The sequence below is a fragment of the Abrus precatorius genome, unplaced genomic scaffold (assembly GCF_003935025.1).
Source record: "Abrus precatorius isolate BTA unplaced genomic scaffold, Abrus_2018 Scaffold6, whole genome shotgun sequence".
NCBI lineage: Eukaryota > Viridiplantae > Streptophyta > Magnoliopsida > Fabales > Fabaceae > Abrus > Abrus precatorius.
Genome location: NW_020874406.1, coordinates 7,593,325 through 7,611,594, shown reverse-complemented (window position 1 = coordinate 7,611,594; position 18,270 = coordinate 7,593,325). Strand labels below are relative to the sequence as shown.

Here is an 18,270-nt window from a genome sequence, read left to right as displayed (position 1 = left end):
ATGCCAACCACACTCACGGTGTCAGTGTGATCATAGATTTTTACTATGAATGGTCGCCGGTTACCCCTACCTCACGGATACCACGTGGGCAGTCACGGGTCGCTCAACAAAGGTAATGGTCAAAGGCCTAGTCAGGAAGAGAGTGTGTGGCCCGTGGTGCACCCGCTCCACTATCAGTGTCACCACCACTCTCTCTTCCCCAAGGTATTTCTACCGTCCTCATCTTCCACACCCTTAGTGTATCGCTGAACCATTCACAGCATATCACACCGGCGTTAATCACGCCTCATTCACATACATTACATCATTTACTCTCAGTATATGACATAAAACCCACAGTCATGCGTAATACATGGCACTAAGCCCTCATTTGTTTTACAGTACACGACACAAAGCATATATTCATTCATATTACACGGCCTGTGGGCCCACACTTATTCACAATTATTCATTTAATATATACGGCACAAGTGCCCACACCTATTCACAATACTTGGCATATATGCCCCGTTCTACTACACGACACTTAGTATATAATCCACATTTACTTACATTCATCACGCCATCCATACCCATTTCCAACTACTCACATTATTCAATCATCAATCAATGATACAATCACACATATTTCAATCAAGGGTATATTAACCCAGTCATAACCAACTCACATTACATTCAAACACACAATAATTTTCATCAACACACTTATCCTTACTCTCTATCTAAATCACATTACAAAAACATAACAACTAAACAGAATTTCATACAAATGAGATAGGGTAGAGTCCCCCCTTACATTGGATTGAAGGCTCAAACTCGAATTCAACCACGGAAGTGCTCCCCACACAGATTTCGGCCCAAATACATGGAAGGACTCCATGAGAATCTAAGAAAATCAAGAAAACAGAGAAAGGGGATGATAAACAAAAACCATAATCATTAAAACTCACCTCCAAGCGTTCCTCACACGGATTCAACCTTCAATCTTGCTCCCGAACGGCTTTGGAGGCAATTTAATCAGTGAAATAGGGTTTTGAGTCGAGAGAATCGAATAAATTTTAAAGGGAGGGTGAGAAATAACCTTTCTCGGATCCTAACCCCCTTTAAATCCTATCTGGTCGTGACACTCTTGCTACAGCGAGATATTCTCGTTGCAGTGAGGCATCTCTTGCTGTAGGGACTCCCCCTGTCTCTACAAAAAAAATCTCAGACGAATTTGCACCATGGTTTATGCAGAATCTTGCTATAGCGAGACCCTCTCGATACAGAAAGACTGCACCCAGAAATGCACCTCAAACTGTAGCTTTATCGCTACAACGAGACACTCTCACTACAACGACAAGGCGATAGTTTCATGCCTTCCTCCCAGGGACCTCTCGTTACAGTGAGAATCCTCTCGCTGCAACGAGAGCACCTTGCACCAGACACTCAACCTATTTTCTAAATCCAGCCACACACACACACACACACACATATAACCCTATTCATACATTTCATCATTTAATCAGTCATCACGAACTCAAGTGCAAATTTCAATTTTCATTCACATACAACTTTTATTTTATAAAAAAGAGACTCACTGCTTAGGGGAGGAGTTTTAAAAAATCTCTTTATTCCTGTTATTCTACAAATTCCACATAACTATACCAAACAAGAGCCTCCGTTTAGGAAATAGGGGAAACCTAGATCTAGATAAATTAAAAGTTAACTAGCTAGTCATCCCTATACTGAAAAATAAAGCCCAACAATCAGGAAGGATTAGTTGATTCTAAATCTGCTTGACAAATCAGCAATCTCTAAGAACATGGATAACAATCTCTACAGCCTAATTACACTTGTGACAAGCAGAAGACTTAAGATATTTTATGATTAAATCTTTCAACATTGGTAAGGAGTCTTCCATGAGTTATCTTTCACAAAATGACATTGATTTTAGGGGACTAGCCTAACTCCATACTAGTTTAAAGAGATTGGGATGCAAAGTTTGGTCCTAATTAGAATAAGAGATAAGGTTATATGCATATTTAACTGAGAAAGCACCGTTACTATTAATTTTTCAGAAAACAAGTCTTGCTCCCTACAAGAATAGAAGGGTTAATTTGAGCAATTGAGGTACATATAGACTTAGGGAGCAGGGGCTTAATTTTAGACTAGTCCTAATGACCATTCTGAGTAAACATTGTCACTGGTTCATTTAACTTAAGTTTAGGAATAGGATGCAGGGCAGAGTTTACAAATATCTCTTTCTTGTGGATTGTTAACTATGTTCAACATCGAATCAAACTTTTCTTTCAAATTAGTATCAAATAAACTATTTAGTGAAATTTTTTATTCACTTTTAACATTCCCATTAAATTCGTTGTTAGGTAAACATGTATTTTATAAAATTAAATACAAATTACAATCAAATTAACAATGAGTTTATTTGTTTCCAATGGGGTTGATTATTGTCATTAATATTATCATGTGCAAATAATAAAATTAATTTCACCAATCACAATATTTGTGTATAACTCAATTTCACTTCTTTGATTTTGTTGCATACAAGTATGTAACATGCAATTAATATCTTCGTCATCACATACATTCATCATTGTGTATTATCTGGTAATTAGGTATACTAAAAATTGTGAAATTAATCTAGATATAATCTTAATAGACAATTTCAAATTTTCATATATATTTCCTTTCAACATGTTAAAACTTATCTTACATTTGATTTTAATCATTTTCTTTTATTTTCTTCAAAGGTAACACTCTCATTAGTTGAAAACATTAGATCCTTCCAACATGTAATAATTACAAATTCAGTTATTCTGCATCAATAAATTTGTTCCAAATAATTTATAATTCATTATAAACCATTTATTTCGCATTAAACATATATATAATATACCAAAAAAAAGTTGTTTACTTGATTTAATAATTACTCTCTAACTATTATTAATAAAAATACAATTATTTAACAATTATTTACATGTTAAATAATTTTTTAAGCCTAACAAATAAATTAAAATTTAATATTAACTTGACATTAAATAATTTTGCTATAAATTTAAATTTTAAATTATTTACTTTCAAATTCTATTATATATATATATATATATATATATTATTCAAAATATCCTTTTTTACTAAATTAAATTATAAATATGAATATTTTGTGATATATTAATTGTAATTTTTATATTATTTTCATAACATTAATAATTTATTATTCTTTTTAAATATTTTTTAATCACTATAATAATTTAATATTTAAATAAAATCTCAAAAAAATTCAAAAAATTTTAGAAGAAAATACTAATATGATACCAACTATCCTTTGCATCCAATAAAACTTGAGGTTTTAATTTTTCTATATATAGGCATATAAATTGGGTAAAAGAGTATATCTACAGTATTAATCTATAGATGAAACACGGATCAACATCTCAACAATATTGTCCTTTCATAGGCAATAACTATGTTGTCCTTTGCCTACTAATTGCGGTATCGCCTTTTTATAATTATACTTTTCTTCAAATGCCACATGACTCTAATACAACTGCTCAAATTATTGTGTACCTATAGGGGTAATACAAGCTTATTAGTGATCACGTGCTAATACTACGTTTAAAAACAAAAAATAAAAATACTATCGTCCATGTAAATGTAAGATGTTGTTTAATATGGCAAAAGAAAAAGGACTAAACAAGAAAATAATTTTTACACTATATTAAATTGAGAATTTGTTTTTTAAATTGTATTAATTTAGGTGGAAAAAAAAGAAGCCTAATTTAACGGTCAATTCAATTTTTCATGTTTTATGTAGCAGGGATGGATTAATGTGGTAGACAATGCACCTATATGCCCCAATTAAATTTTAAATCAAAATAAATTTCAACAATGATATTTATAATTAAAATTAATAAAAACTAAAATATACAACATTTAATTTTATTTTAGTACACATATAAATATTTTTACACTTAACTAATTAAAATATAATATTAATGTAATTTTTATATTATCAACTAATTAATTGTGAAAATTAATAAATTTTATTAATATGAAAATATATTAAATTAAAATTTTAAATGTTTAGGATAAAAAATAAGTTAATAATAAAAATGCATTATAAAACATTTAATATAAATATAACTTTTTAAATTTACAATATAATAGTTTTTATTAAAAATTATAAATTTAATGCAAAGTTCATAGATGAATTGGTTTAGTTTAATCGTGATATCTTGTGCTCATAAATTTGATCAATGATAATGATATACTTATATTTAATAATTGTAAATTAATTTTTTAATATTTATTTTTGTAAAAATTTACACAAAAAAGATCCTTCAAAGTTTTTGTTATGCAAAGATTTTCTTCGATCTTTGATGCTGATAAGTTAGCAGTGTTTATGTAGTTCGTTAGTTTTACGAGATAAGGTTTGTAATTCCCTTTCTTTAATGTTCTAGGTATCAACGTGAAAACACCTTTTCAATTTTGCCTCTATACTCTAGAAGGAAGAAGTCATGTTGCCAAAAACACAAACATCATTGTTCCGTTCTAATAAGCTGTAGGATTTTTGGTTCTGTTGTATTTTGCACATGGAAAATCTCTCTGGAAGCTTAGGCAATTATAATTTATAAATCTTAATTGATGATGATAAAAGAATATGTTGAGATTGATTTTAGGGACCAGCCCTACTCCATACTAGTTTGAAGAGATTGGAATGCAAAGTTTGGTCTGAATAGAATAAAAGATAAGGTTATAAATATATTTCACTGAGAAAACATCATTACTATTTATTTTTAAGAAAAATAGGTCTTACTCTTACCAGAATAGAAGGGTTAATTTGAGTAATTAAGGTAGACTCAGGGAGTAAGAGTTTAATTCTAAACTAGTTTCAATGATCATTCTGAATAAATATTGACATTGGTTCATTTAAGTCAAGTTTAGGAATAGGAGGGTTTAAAAGCGAGTTTATAATTTTTGGAAGCTAGCTTGTAAAAAGCTATTTTAAGTAACATATAATTCATTGGAATAAGTTTTTCTATTTTTAATTTTTCAAAAAATTTAAGGTACTTTAAATTATTTTAACACCTAATATTTTTAATCATTTAATACATTTTAGTTAAGTATTAAACTAACTTTTTTAAATATCTTGAATTCAATTAATTAGTTATAAACTATAAGTTTTAGTTAGCTTATCAGTTATATGTTACAAGTTTTAAGCCTTTAATTAATTTTATGAAATATAATAATTTAATTTCATGTTTAAATATTTGCTGGTGGAAAAAGAGTAAGTTAAGAACTTATAAATTCATGCTATGTGAAGTAATGTTTTAAAAAACTACATTACTAGTGAAATAGGTTTTTTATTTACTTTTCTTTTGATTAAATGAGTTTTTTTAGTTAATACAAGATAAAAGATAACTTATTTATCTTATCAAACATACTTATTATTTAGTTTTGAAATCATTGAAATAGGCTAAAGTCACTAAAATGCTAATTTGTGTAAACATTAATTACTTATGAGAATAATTTAATAAGTAATTTTATATTCATTAGATTTTAAAAAATTAAAATTCAAATAAAACAAATAATTTTAATAATTGCTTTAACTAGTTTAAAAAATGTCTGATCATAAAAACTTTTACGTTAGGCCGATCCTTGATTAAGGAGGAGTAGATAATCGTTTAATATAGACTTTTTTATGCAATTAAAATTTTGACATACCAAATTTTAAGCCATTTGAAAGGTTACTTTAAAAGATTTGGTCCTTCAAATTTGATGCCTCACCTGATTTTTGCACTTCGTAACTAAACGTTAAGAAATATTTTGATAAAAGTTTATTTATCATTAATTTAAATTATTTCATTTTATAAGTATAATTAATTTTAAATCAACGATAAATGAATTATCGTTTTTTATTTTACTCATCTCACTCTATGCACAATTTGGTTCAAATGAAAAGAGAACACGAGAAATTTCAATGAAGGAAGATATATTTTATTTGATTCACAAATCACAATGAAAGTGAAAGAGAGGAAAGGAGAGAAGAAAAAAAAAATTGAAATTACTAATACATATTTAAATTAAGAATGATTTTGTCTAATTAGTTTAAAAAGTTCTCTTTCCTTCCTTCAAGTCCTTTTACTTTTGGAGGAAAGTAAAATTGAGTGATAAAGAATTTTAGGGTTTATTTGTTTTCTCTTTTTAAATATAGTTTTTTGTTTCTAAAATAAAAAACATAACAACTTGTTAGTCATATAAGTTTTAAAAATTATTTTTAAAAATAATTTTTTATTTTCAATTTTTAAAATTAAAACACAGAATTACTTCTAGGATGTTTTTGTTTTTATTTTTCTATTTCTCTTCTTAAAACTAATGAAAATTCAAATAAAAACAGTTTTAAAGACTAATGAATATTCATCAAATAATTTTTTATTTTGTTTTTAAAAATAATTTTAAAATATAATTTTTAAAATATAAAAATTAAAACTAAATCAAATAAGCCCTTAATCTCTTTTATCTTTCTATTCCTTTAAGAATATTAAATCAATATATGAATATTATAAATTTTTTTTCCTAGGCTTTTCTCCGACCAAACATTTTGGTGAAGGAGGCATATCCCAAGATAAGACGAACAAAACTTAAGGTGAACAGTCAACAAAATGTGGCTCTTTGGGATATGTAGTGGCAGAAAGATAGAGGGTGCTAAGTGACACGAATTGTATGAATGAAATATATAAAGGCACGTGTTATATTAAAATTAAATGGACTAATTAGGACCATTGGATGTTGTCTTGTTTCATAACCATTTTTGTGGCGCTCACAAACGTTACAGAATATATATGCCATTCTTGACTTATGGGGACCAACGCATAAAGACAAACACTTAAATGGTTTGGTGTCCATTTGATTTAAAATTTTTGCATATATTTTTATAAAATTCATTTTAAATTATTAAATATAGTCAATATATTATATAAATTAATTTAGAGTGTGTTTATTATTGCTCTTAAATGTCTATTGCTACTCTTATTTAAGTGAATTTTGTCTAACATATTTTTCTCTCTCTTTTATATAACTATATATTAATATGGAATAATTTAAATAAAAATTATTTAAATAAGAGTAGTAATAGACACAAAATAATGAGATTTGACATTTCTATTATTTTAAAATATCCATTTTTATTAGAATGTATTTTTAATTAAAAAATACAAAATTAATTTTTCAACGGAAAAGCAAATAAACTCTATACATTTTTGTTCGTTATGTAAGAAGCAATTTTGTTTCTCTTTAATGTGAAACTAATATGACTCTAAACACTTTTTATTGTTCTTATTCTTACTTAACCTTAATATCCTCCATCTTCCATTATTTTGATCTCTTCTTGTCATCTTTATTTCGAACCATCACGGAATGTAATAAACCTGCTAACAAATAAAATATTAATTTTCAGACGCGCTTCATTTCTAGATAAATAAAATAAGAGAAAAAATTGGATACGAAGACGACAAAAAAACTGAAATAATACCTTTTGTAAATTTTATGACTTTGTATCATATTAACATTTTCATCGTGTCAATTGGTGAAAAAAATAGAGACTAAAATGATTTGTCATATTAGGGCCTCAATAACAATTTCAATTTTTAGGAGTGTAGCTTGTGCTATGACTGGTGAGTACATAAGTTTCGCATATAAAAAAGAATAATAATATAAATTAGAAAAGAAGTGTAAATTTTAAATGATTAAGAAAAATGTAAGTATAACTCATTTTGAAAATTTTAAAGTAAAGTAATAAATTATAACCAGTTAGATATAAGTTAAATAAAAAATTCAGATTAAATATAAGAATTTATATACTTACGTAAATGTGAGAAAATCTTTCACTATACATATATATATAACTTATTTTTAGTATTTTATTTAACTTACATCTAACGATAAATAAAGTAATAAATTATAACAAGTTAGATATAAGTTAAATAAAAAATTTAAATTAAATATAAAATTTTTTATACTCACGTAAGTGTAAGAAAATTATATATATATATATATGGAACCGGCTCTATTCATGTTGGTTTGATCTGAGTTACACTGTTAAATATTCTATGCGGAGAACAAAGAAGTTGTTGAAAAGGTTACCTTAACTTATGTAAGAATTGTAAGATTTTCAAAAGGATAAAATACATACATTTATCTTAATTTGTTTTATTTTTTTATAGATACTTGTTGATAAGTTTATCAAAATTGTTAACAATATGATTTTGTAATTACTTTTATTATTTTTAGTTGTTTCAGATTATTATATCAATATTCTATTCAATAAATAGTTTTTACATTTTAGAAATAATTTAATTTATTAGAAATCTTTCGGTTACATAGTTAATTTATATTTTATTTGAATTATCATAAACGTACAGTTATCGTTGATTAAGTTTATTCTCTTTCTAATTTTACGTATTTTTCTTTTTTATTTTTTATTTTACTTTTGTGTTATAAAAATCAACAAAGTAGTATCAGAATTGTCTTCTTACGGACTTGTGAAAATGCATGTTGAATCAAATTTCTCACAAGTTGCTCTTTCTATCTTTGATAGAAAAAACTATGATCTTTGTACTATCAAAATGGAGACTCACTTGGAAGCTTTGGAACTTTAGGAAGCTGTCGAATTACAAATTTTTTTGGTTAGTGCACCGTCCTACCACATAGCTCAAATAAAAAATCACAAGGAGAAGAAAACACTGAAGGCTTTGCTAGTGTGTCAACAACTATCTTCACTAGGATTATGATTTTAAAAATAACAAAGTCAATTTGAGATTATTTAAAGGAAGAATATGTTGAAAATAAAAGAATTTGAGGCGTGCAAGTAATGAATTTAACAAGGAAATTCAAACTTCAAAAAAAGAAAAAGTCTAAGATAATCAAAGTATACTCAAACATACTACTTGACATAGCTAATAAGGTAAGATTGCTAAGTACTGAGTTTCTTGATTCTAGAATTTTTAAAAAAATCCTTGTAAAAGTGTTGAAAAGTTCCGAAGGCACAATCACCACCTTAGAAAATACTAAGTATTTGTTTAAAATCACATTAGTAGAACTCTTAAATATCTTTCAAGTACAAGAGTAAAAATGTGCGATGAGACAAGAAGGTATTGTTGAAGGAGTCTTACATGTCATGCATCATGAAAGTGCAAAATACAATAAGAAGAAATCTCATCATTCATGTCATCATTGTAGAAAAAATGGTCATTCTTCTTTCAAATGTTGGAAAAGGCCTTATGCACAATTTAATGAATGCAACCAAATGTGACATGAAGATGCTATATGTAAGAATAAAAATCAACACCAAGATGAAAAGGCTAAAATTGTTGATAAAGAGGAAGAAGACCATTTGTTTATTGCTACTTACTTCTCAAACTTTAAATCAAATGAAGGTTAACTAATTGATAGTGGTTACACTAACCACATGACCAACAACAAGGAACTTTAGAGATTTGATATAGACTAACATTACCAAAGTCAAAATGGGTAATGGTGATTCCATATCAGTCAAAAGAAATGGGACAATTTCAATAACAAGCTATTTAGGCACAAAATTAATTTATGATACTCTTTTGGTTTATAAAATTGATTCAAAATTTGTGAAGTGCTAATAACTAATTAAAAGAGAATTTAAAATTATTTTTGAAGAAAAATATTATTTGATTAAAGATGAAGTTGGTCAAGATATTTTCAAAGTAAAAGTGAAAAGAAATTTTTTTTACTCTAAATCTATTGCAAGAGGAACAAAAAAAAATTTTCAATAAAAAAAATTATCACAATAATTTACTCTAATATCTTGAGTGTTAGAAAGTAAGTTTTCTTATTTCATGCGTAGTATAAAAAAAGATATCTCAAGGATACAAAAATGGTGGTTAAATATTTCAAGACACCTGTAATTCAAGCATAAGTTCAAGAGGAATGACTCGGTTAATGACGTGAGAAATTTTTTAGGACCAATTATATGAATCAAGTTTTGTAGTAAAAAAAAATTAATTTGTTCTAATTTAAAAAATATATAAAATTCTTGTTGATAATAAATCTACTCTCAGATACAGATTTAGATTGAAAAAAAAATAGCGTAAGTGTTAATAATATATTTCTATAATTATTTTCAATTATTTTTAGTTGTTTTAGTTTATTAGATTAATATTTTAATTAATAAATAGTTTTTAAATTTTAAAATAATTTAGTTTGTTATCTATATTATTAAAAATATTACGAATTAATTTTTATTTTATTTAAATTATTAGAAATGTACCGTTACTCTTAAATAAAAATTAGTTTATTCTTCATTTTTTTCATAGTTGTACGCCTTTTTTTTTAATTTTTTAATTTTTGTGCCATAAAAATAACAAAATTAGCTCTTAATGAGTAACACAGTCAAGAATAAATTATTACATTCAGAGTCGAAGTAACCAAAAAGAGAAAATTATGAAAGTGAATATGCACCACTCATGGGATGTAGTAAGCAATAAGCAACCAATAAATCTTCCAACGAATATCCCAAACTGTCAGCATATCCCATTGGTATTTCTTCAATGTTCCATTGCATCCAAGAGTGGCTCCAAAACATCCCTTTTATAACATATACCCACTTTCACGAAGCTTCGAACTTCATTCCTCTTTATAGTTCTATATAAACATAAACAGAGATCAACAAAAAGAGAAATTAAAGCTTGTTACATAGTATTCTTAGACTTCGAGTGCTGAGAAAAATGCCTGGCATGGTAGAGGGGTGGATGGGGGAATTGGCAAAGATCAGAGAGAAAGTTGTTGCCCGCAAGAGCTTCCTTTCCAAAGCCAAAGATGTGTCCGAAGAAGCAGTGGAAAAGGAAGCTCAGAAGGAGATGGTGGCTGCTCAGAGAGAAACTACTAGCGCTACCATGTCAGAAGCAACCATGTGTTTGCTTATGGATAGATTTGTGCCGTGTTGACATGCCTCAAACGTCTTGTTTATTCAACGTGTTAACTATATTGTAGTTGCTTAAACTACAAAACTATTGGTTGGTCTAGTTGCTGTTTTTAGTGGCATATGTATAAAATTGGATGGATCCTATTGACTTTATTTAGCGTATTTAATGGTGCAGCAGCTCCTTTTTAGTTCGATGCTTTTAAGGATATGAAGTTACGTCTTTACTATTAGCTAACTTTTGGGAGTAAGGCAAGCATTTGAATGTATTGTGAGTTTGTCTATCTTAGATGGACTTACAAGATTTTACCACAAAAGCTGAAATAAAAAAATCAGTATAATTTTTAACACGGTGTCTTAACTTCAGTAATCTTTTTATGATGAAGTTATTATCCTAAAAATAATTTAGACAAACCCTTCATTAAATAGATTCAACTAAAGTCACTACAATAAGAAAAGAAACCAGTCACTTGAGTTGCAATAATTGAAATATGTTTTAAAATAATTTTGGGAGATAGTTTTTTATTCTCTCCTTTACTTTTTGAACGTGTTTTGAGGTGTATGTATATAGAATAAGAGAGGGAATCTATTTTACAAATAAGAAAACTGAATTGATTTGTGAAGTAATTGCAATTTGTGAAGGAAGTTATCACAATATCTTCGATAAAATTTTAAATTATGAGACATATTTAATCATTGTCACATTGTTCTCTTCGGTGTCTCTAAAATGGTTATTTTCCTATTTTCCAAAATTTGAATGCCATCATATTAGTTCTCAAACACTAGTCAGTTAGGCATTTCAACAATCTCGGATACGTTCTAATTCATCAATTAAACAATTTACTTCTACTTCTTCCTCACATAAACATTGATTCATGTGATACTTGTCGCTTCATCCGAATCCGAAGGCATTTTGACATGATTCACTCCACCGTGGAGCACCCACCAAATGTTAGGCAAGAACAATCTTTAGAAAATAAAATAAAATCTCTTGCATATTTTTATCAAAATTTTAGTGTACGTGCTCCTTAGCTTGAAAGCTTAGTTACAAGATATTATGGGTAAAATGTTCTGCTCTAATCAAGATATTTGACAACCTTCAAAAATATCAGGATCGGCACGATACATGGAAAGTTATATTTGTACGTTACAAAATAGCTATAATATCTTTATTCAGAGAGGGACAACATTGACCATAAGGAAAGAAAGAAACAAATTCTTTCACCATGGATATTTTTTTTTGCAAACGTGTGAACATCAATTTCAGATCGTCAGAAAAATAGAAGAAAAAATATTATCTTGATGACAGAATTGTCAACTTTTCTCTGCTATTTCTCATTATATGGTACAATTATTGAGTGGATGGTCCTCGATACTCTTATCTTACCATGTGAAAATTATTTTTAGTAAATTATAAATTTATATGTGATATAATATAATTGGTTGAGACAACGTGATATTGATCATACAAATTTTTTTCTATTATGCGACGAGGTGTACATCTATACATCGAATTTCATGATACCATAGTCGGGGGTCCAACCTAAGAATGAATTTATAGTCAAATTTTATGAATGCCCCACATGAATACCTATATGAAAATTCATGAACTCTTCTAAACCCTTTACAAAACTAAGTTTCTTTATACAAATATTTTGGAGGAAATTAAACTTCATGAGTAACTTGGCTCGTCAAGGCTAGTTGAAGTAATCTCAGACTTCAGATCAGTTACCTTAGAGGGATCCCATTTTTCCCACTCCATAACTTCCCTACCATATCTGAGAGCTTCATCAATAGTATCAGGTTCCAACCCATTAACCAATGAAACAAATAGAGTTCGGTCAGTGAGTGAATGGAACAATCTCTTAAACTTGACAGCTATGTATTGGAAAGCACATTGAGCTAATGAAAGGTTATTGCTATTGCTACATCCTTTCTTGTGATTGGGACTGATAAATGGATGGAAGTCACAAAACCATTCACATTGTGTTAGAGGAATGTGTTCAATCTTTTCCTCAAGCAGATCAAATTTTGTCAGCACTAGAAGAAATTTTTTGTTGTGGAAGGATGGATGAGCAATGATTGTTTCAAAGAGTTGCTTAGCTACCAACATCTTGTTGGTAGAAACTCCTTTTCTGTCTATGGTGTATTCATCATAGTCGGATAAGGCGACTGAGAACATTACAACATCGGTGTCTTCGAACATCTCCAGCCACTTGCAGTTTTCTCCAAGGCTTGTAGGATGCACTCTGATCAGTTGGTATCTATAAGTGGTACATAAAATGGGGTAAGAACTAGGAAATCTGTCGACAACTAAGAACATGTTTGCATCAAATAAATTAAGTAAACCCGCCACGTTGGTCCGTGAGAGCTGACTTTTCACTTTAATCTTAAACTGGATGTGAGTTCAATTCAAATGTAACAAGTTCGTATGTGAAAAACTGCATGAAATGAGGGAGCTAACCTAAGAGAAGATTCATGTTGATACTCAGGAAACAAGGACTCCTCACTGCTTGACTTGGAAAATGAAAATTCCATTGAAGTGAGACTATTGGATATCGATATCCCCTCAGCATACAAGATGTCCATATCAGAAGGTTCGTAGTCTATCTTGGAAATTTCAACTGCCTGTATGCAGAAATATAATTAGATTTTGATGAAAAGCTAGCATTAGTTGATATAATGCACTGCCACATTCGTAGCCAAATAATTAAAGAATCTAAAGGATTTAGTCATCTATTGTTAATAAATTGTTCATCAGAACATTATATATTTAACTAGTATAAACGATTTTTCTCCTTTGCCAAGATTCACAACATCTCTGGTAACCCACTGAATTGATTTAGACAGTGATATGCCTTGTTGAAACACCAGGTGTCATAAAGGGGTTAAAAGAGAAAAAGAAAAGCATAAGACTGTAAAAGCACTTATGCAAGGAAAAACCGTTGTTCAAATTCCACATTCTGTAAATGTATTGTTTAATTTCAGCTTCTGATTATGTTTCAAATAATCTGTGCTCTAACTCAATTCCCAAACAGAAGGAATAAAGAAAATGGCAACAAAGTAAAAATTTAACAAATTCAATAATCAGAGTGGCTTCATTAATAATGTAATGAAGAGGACAACCAAGTATGATCATACCCGATCTAGAAAATAGTTTGCGCTTCTAGGTAGCATTTTCAGTTCATTTCTTCTATTATATGTCGCCTGAATGGCCTTATCCCTCCACAATTCCTCCACTAGTGGCCCATACTCACGTGTAGCAGCTGGAAATATTGTATCCAAGGTACCTGACACCATGTATTTGAGTAGCCAATCTGAGAAATCTTTCAGTCGTGGGCCGATGGTATAGAGTGTTGTTTCAACATTACCACTTCTGGTATTCCCTGCTGCAAACTAAAATTAATGACTTCTCTCCATAACACATGTACTACTACTATTGGCAGACAAGCTTCTTCTATCAGCTATTACGAAGGTTTAACATCTATTAGGAATGATATGAAAAAAGAGAATCACAAAACTGAAGGTAAAAAGGTTTCTCTTAGAATCAAAATCACAATATACAGAAACACCCCAAAAAGTCAAGAAAGTAATGAACTAGTCTGAAGCATTGGTTTTCCACTAACATAAAATCACATAAACTGTATGTATAGAAAAAGGAAAGCTGTGCATCTACTGCCATTTGCAGGGGCTAAACAAACATAGATTAACTATTTTTAGTTGAAAAAAGGAGGAAATTATAGAAATGTTGACAATAATCTTAAAGTAAGGTTGAATGCATGAACACAACTTCTTTTATAGTCTACCCTATCCAGAAAATTTTGAAAAGGGAAAATGTTCAAAACAATGGTGCCCCCTACTTCATCCAAAGACCAAACAGAAACAGCCTTCTGGTTAACTTTTTGTGCAAGGAAAAACCAATTACCTGATGAAGTGGATTCATCCACAGGTCTTCTTTTTGTATTCTCCGACAAACTCTCTTCTTCAAAATTTGCACGCCCCTCCAGCAGTATACCAAGGTAAGTAAACAGGTTGCTTTTGATTACAAGCTTGATATTTTGGAGCTCATTTTCAGAGAAAGGAACATTATAGAGAAGCTTGGCCTAAGATAAAAGATTGAGTCCTTAGTGTCACTCAAAATCAAGTTTTTAATTAAAAGCATAAAAAATGATTAAGACCAGCAGTCAAATACACACCATAAGAGGAAAGTAAACTCCAAACTTTGACCAGTTACAATTTACATTAACAAGACTTTGTTTCAAGATACAGATTAAGCACTATCACTGTACCTCATGACAACTAGCAATGTGATTGATAAGAATCCACAACTGGAGCTCTTATGATCCTAACATTGACATCACACACATAAAGACCCTCTTAAATTGAGCATTTCTACTTTCTAGAAGATAATATAGAGAACAGGACAGCTTTAAAGAAGAAGCAAGCGAGGACCTTATAAACTGTTTGTTGATTTCTCTGTGAACTCGAGAGTCAAAACTGATAATACATAGGGTCTGTCAGGCAACTTCATAGTTAGTTCTCCTATATCCAACACTATATTGATAGGACAAAGCATAACCCTTCTTTGGAAACTAAAAGTAACTTTTAAGAGCCAAAAACAAATTGGGCTATCCTTCACCATTTAAAATCACAGCATTGTTATTAAATTTACTGGCATTACATGTACTTTGGCAGGTCATTAAGCATTCATGCATATGAATACAACATAAAGGGCATGAAAAAAAATGAGATATATCAACGAGCAACCTACCTGTTTAAATATAGTACATGTTCCAGAATTAACAGAACCAACAAGTAAAAATTTGTGAAGTGTTTTCTGATGAAGACTATCTATGATAGCCTTTTCTCCTTCACAAGCAAGAGTCACTTTCTTTGAAGGAACTGGCAGAGACAGAATTGCACAAGCTAACCTTGTTCCACGCTGCAAAAAAGAAATCCACAACTATTGATGAGCCAATTTTACAATAAAAACCAAACAGGGAAAGGGAATATGCATCTCAACAATGATCACCTTATCCCATATACACCCTCTGTCTTTCTTCTGTCCCTCTTCCCTGTATGATCCATCAGCATTCACCCAAAAGTTAGGTGTTCCCTCCCACGGCACTCCAGCCAACTGCATCAATCAATGTAATGCAACATTTTGGTTTAATGGTCTCAAAAGGAATCTAAGCAATAAAAAATGAGTGTCCAACACAACAACCTTCAGTATCCATAACTCTTTCTGTGTAATCTCACGATCATTTATAGTCACATTTGTGTTTCCATTGCTCGCATGTCTCGGCAAGCGACCCCCAACATCCAGCTGGGGGCTGATAATTTCACTAGGCGGTTGACCTTCCTGTATAATCACGAAATACAGCAGATTAGAACTTCACTTGGAAAATCATTAAAGGGGATCGAAGATTCATGGATGAGTTTTCTAAGTAAAATCAAATTGAAGGCACATTCCTTGACCTTTAACTCTAAGTGCTACTTTAAGAGGGATAATGGAGGCATTTGGAATAATTTCTGCAGAACTTGTGAAAATAGGTTATGACTCTTACAAGCACTTTTTAGCTTATATCAATATGTTTCATGACCAAATTTATTAAATAAACTCTCATATTATAGAAACACATTAAATAAACGCTTAATTGAGCAATTTACCAAAAGGCCTCCTAAATAGATTTAAGTGAAGTGCTTGTCGAGGTTAAGTTTTCACCTTTCCCCAAAATCCAGATGCTTTATCATACCAGTAGGATCCTGGTTTCAGTTGTTTTGGTGGGTTTGGACAGTTAAGGAGCACCTTGAGCTGTTCCCTATTAAGAGGTTGCAAATTGACACAAACAAGCTCTGGTGATACTTGATTAGCTTCACAAGACCTTTCATCATCCATGACTTGATCCACAATCAACTCAGACAGCAACTGTTTGAGCATCCTAGACCATTTCCCCAGCTTTCCCCTCTTGCTCTCATCAATTCTGTAACCAATGCAAGTAACACATTTTCTTCCCTGAGGCATGGATCCCATAGCCCTTATCACACAGCTTCGGCAATACTTTGCACTGCAAACAATGCAAACCTCCTTTTGTGTGAGACGATTCCCCTTAAGGCACTTATAGCAAGAACCTTTGTTCCCAGCTCTCACAGCACGTGGTTTCGCAGGAAAACTTCCAACTTGAGAATCAGATGACCACTCACTATCTGACTCTACCATGTAGTTTGACTCAGGATCACAAAAGGTCACAGCAGAAACACGCTTAACATGTTTTGGACTAGGAGCCTTTTCACCCCCATGCTCATCTTCTCTAAAAGAACAAATCTCATCAGAAGAACCAGAAAGAGAGCTTGAACCTGATTCTGTGGTGTCAGAAGCTGTGGGAAAGGTGCCATCTCTATCATCATCAACAACTCCAGGTGGTATCAAAGTGCATGGACTTGGACTCTTGTGCACAACAACATCAACATAACCGGCACCGTCTGGTGATGATGATGTAATTGCATGAGTGTCGAAATTTGAAGGCACAACAACAGAATCTTTAGTGGACAGTTTCTGCTGCTTCTTTTTGTGAGGTACTTTGCCAAGAGGTTGAATAACTGGGATAGAGAAATCATCATGAGAGAGAGAAGGAGCAATGGTTGCAACTGGGATTTGGTCAATTTTGAAAGCAGGAATTTCAGGAATGGAGAAACTGAGAGGAGGGCCAGTATAGAGCACAGCAAGGGAGTACTCATAGTTGCTTATGCTATCTTGGGTTTCAACAACAACAGGAGGCCCAGAAGGCCTCAGTTTTCTCAGAAAAGAAGCCATTTTTGAAGCAAACCCAAAATAGCACTCACCAACCCATCTCAAACGGGAAAACCCATCAAGGAAAAAGCCTCAGAACTTGTGTAGAGAAGAGGAAAGAGTGGTGGAATTGAAAAGAAGAAAGAAATAACAATGGAATGAGTGTGAGAAGTAAGCAAATTAAGTTGACCCAAGTGGACAGAGTGAGAGAAAGGGCAGGTTTAAGTAGTGGACGTGTTCCAAACGTTTCAAGAGAAATTACAAGGAAAATGCATGACGACGAGGAATGCTTCAAACCACCGTGTGTTGTCACGTGCTACCTCACCGTGTTTCCTAACACCCCTTTCTTTCTACATAAATGTTTTTGCACATGTTAGATCAGTCCACCTAGTTAAAATATTTTAAGTAATAAACTTTTAGGTTCAAATATAGTTTAGTATAATTTTAACGAGTTTTTATATATCACACTGCTTATTATATTTGTTTAAAATCATAAAATTTATTAAATAAGTATATTTTGTGACTTTCA

At 30.6% G+C, this 18,270-nt stretch overlaps 1 protein-coding gene across 2 annotated transcripts; it reads right to left on the bottom strand.

Moving 5' to 3' along the window:
• Positions 1-12,357: 12,357 nt before the first annotated feature.
• On the bottom strand, positions 12,358-18,069 carry LOC113868575 (extra-large guanine nucleotide-binding protein 1-like). Of its 2 annotated transcripts, none has more exons than XM_027504270.1 (8): positions 16,677-18,069; positions 16,176-16,313; positions 15,984-16,088; positions 15,723-15,893; positions 14,877-15,054; positions 14,093-14,337; positions 13,416-13,579; positions 12,358-13,215 (listed from the first exon to the last, which is right to left on the bottom strand). In XM_027504270.1, exons 1-8 carry the CDS (start codon positions 17,763-17,765, stop codon positions 12,624-12,626), a joined length of 2,682 nt encoding a protein of 893 aa, XP_027360071.1. In that variant the 5' UTR covers positions 17,766-18,069; the 3' UTR covers positions 12,358-12,623. The 2 variants fall into 2 exon arrangements, with proteins under 2 accessions (XP_027360071.1, XP_027360070.1); XM_027504269.1 differs by having other exon boundaries at positions 12,387-13,215; positions 14,093-14,340; positions 16,677-17,933.
• Positions 18,070-18,270: the final 201 nt, after the last annotated feature.

Excerpts from the sequence above, each read along its gene's own strand:
- LOC113868575 (XM_027504269.1), bottom strand. The coding sequence starts at position 17,765 with ATGGCTTCTTTTCTGAGAAAACTGAGGCCTTCTGGGCCTCCTGTTGTT. Across the intron at positions 15,894-15,983 it reads GAGGGTGTATATGGGATAAG|CGTGGAACAAGGTTAGCTTG; the intron begins GTGATCATTGTT and ends TCTTTTTTGCAG. Across the intron at positions 13,216-13,415 it reads CAACATGAATCTTCTCTTAG|ATACCAACTGATCAGAGTGC; the intron begins GTTAGCTCCCTC and ends TACCACTTATAG.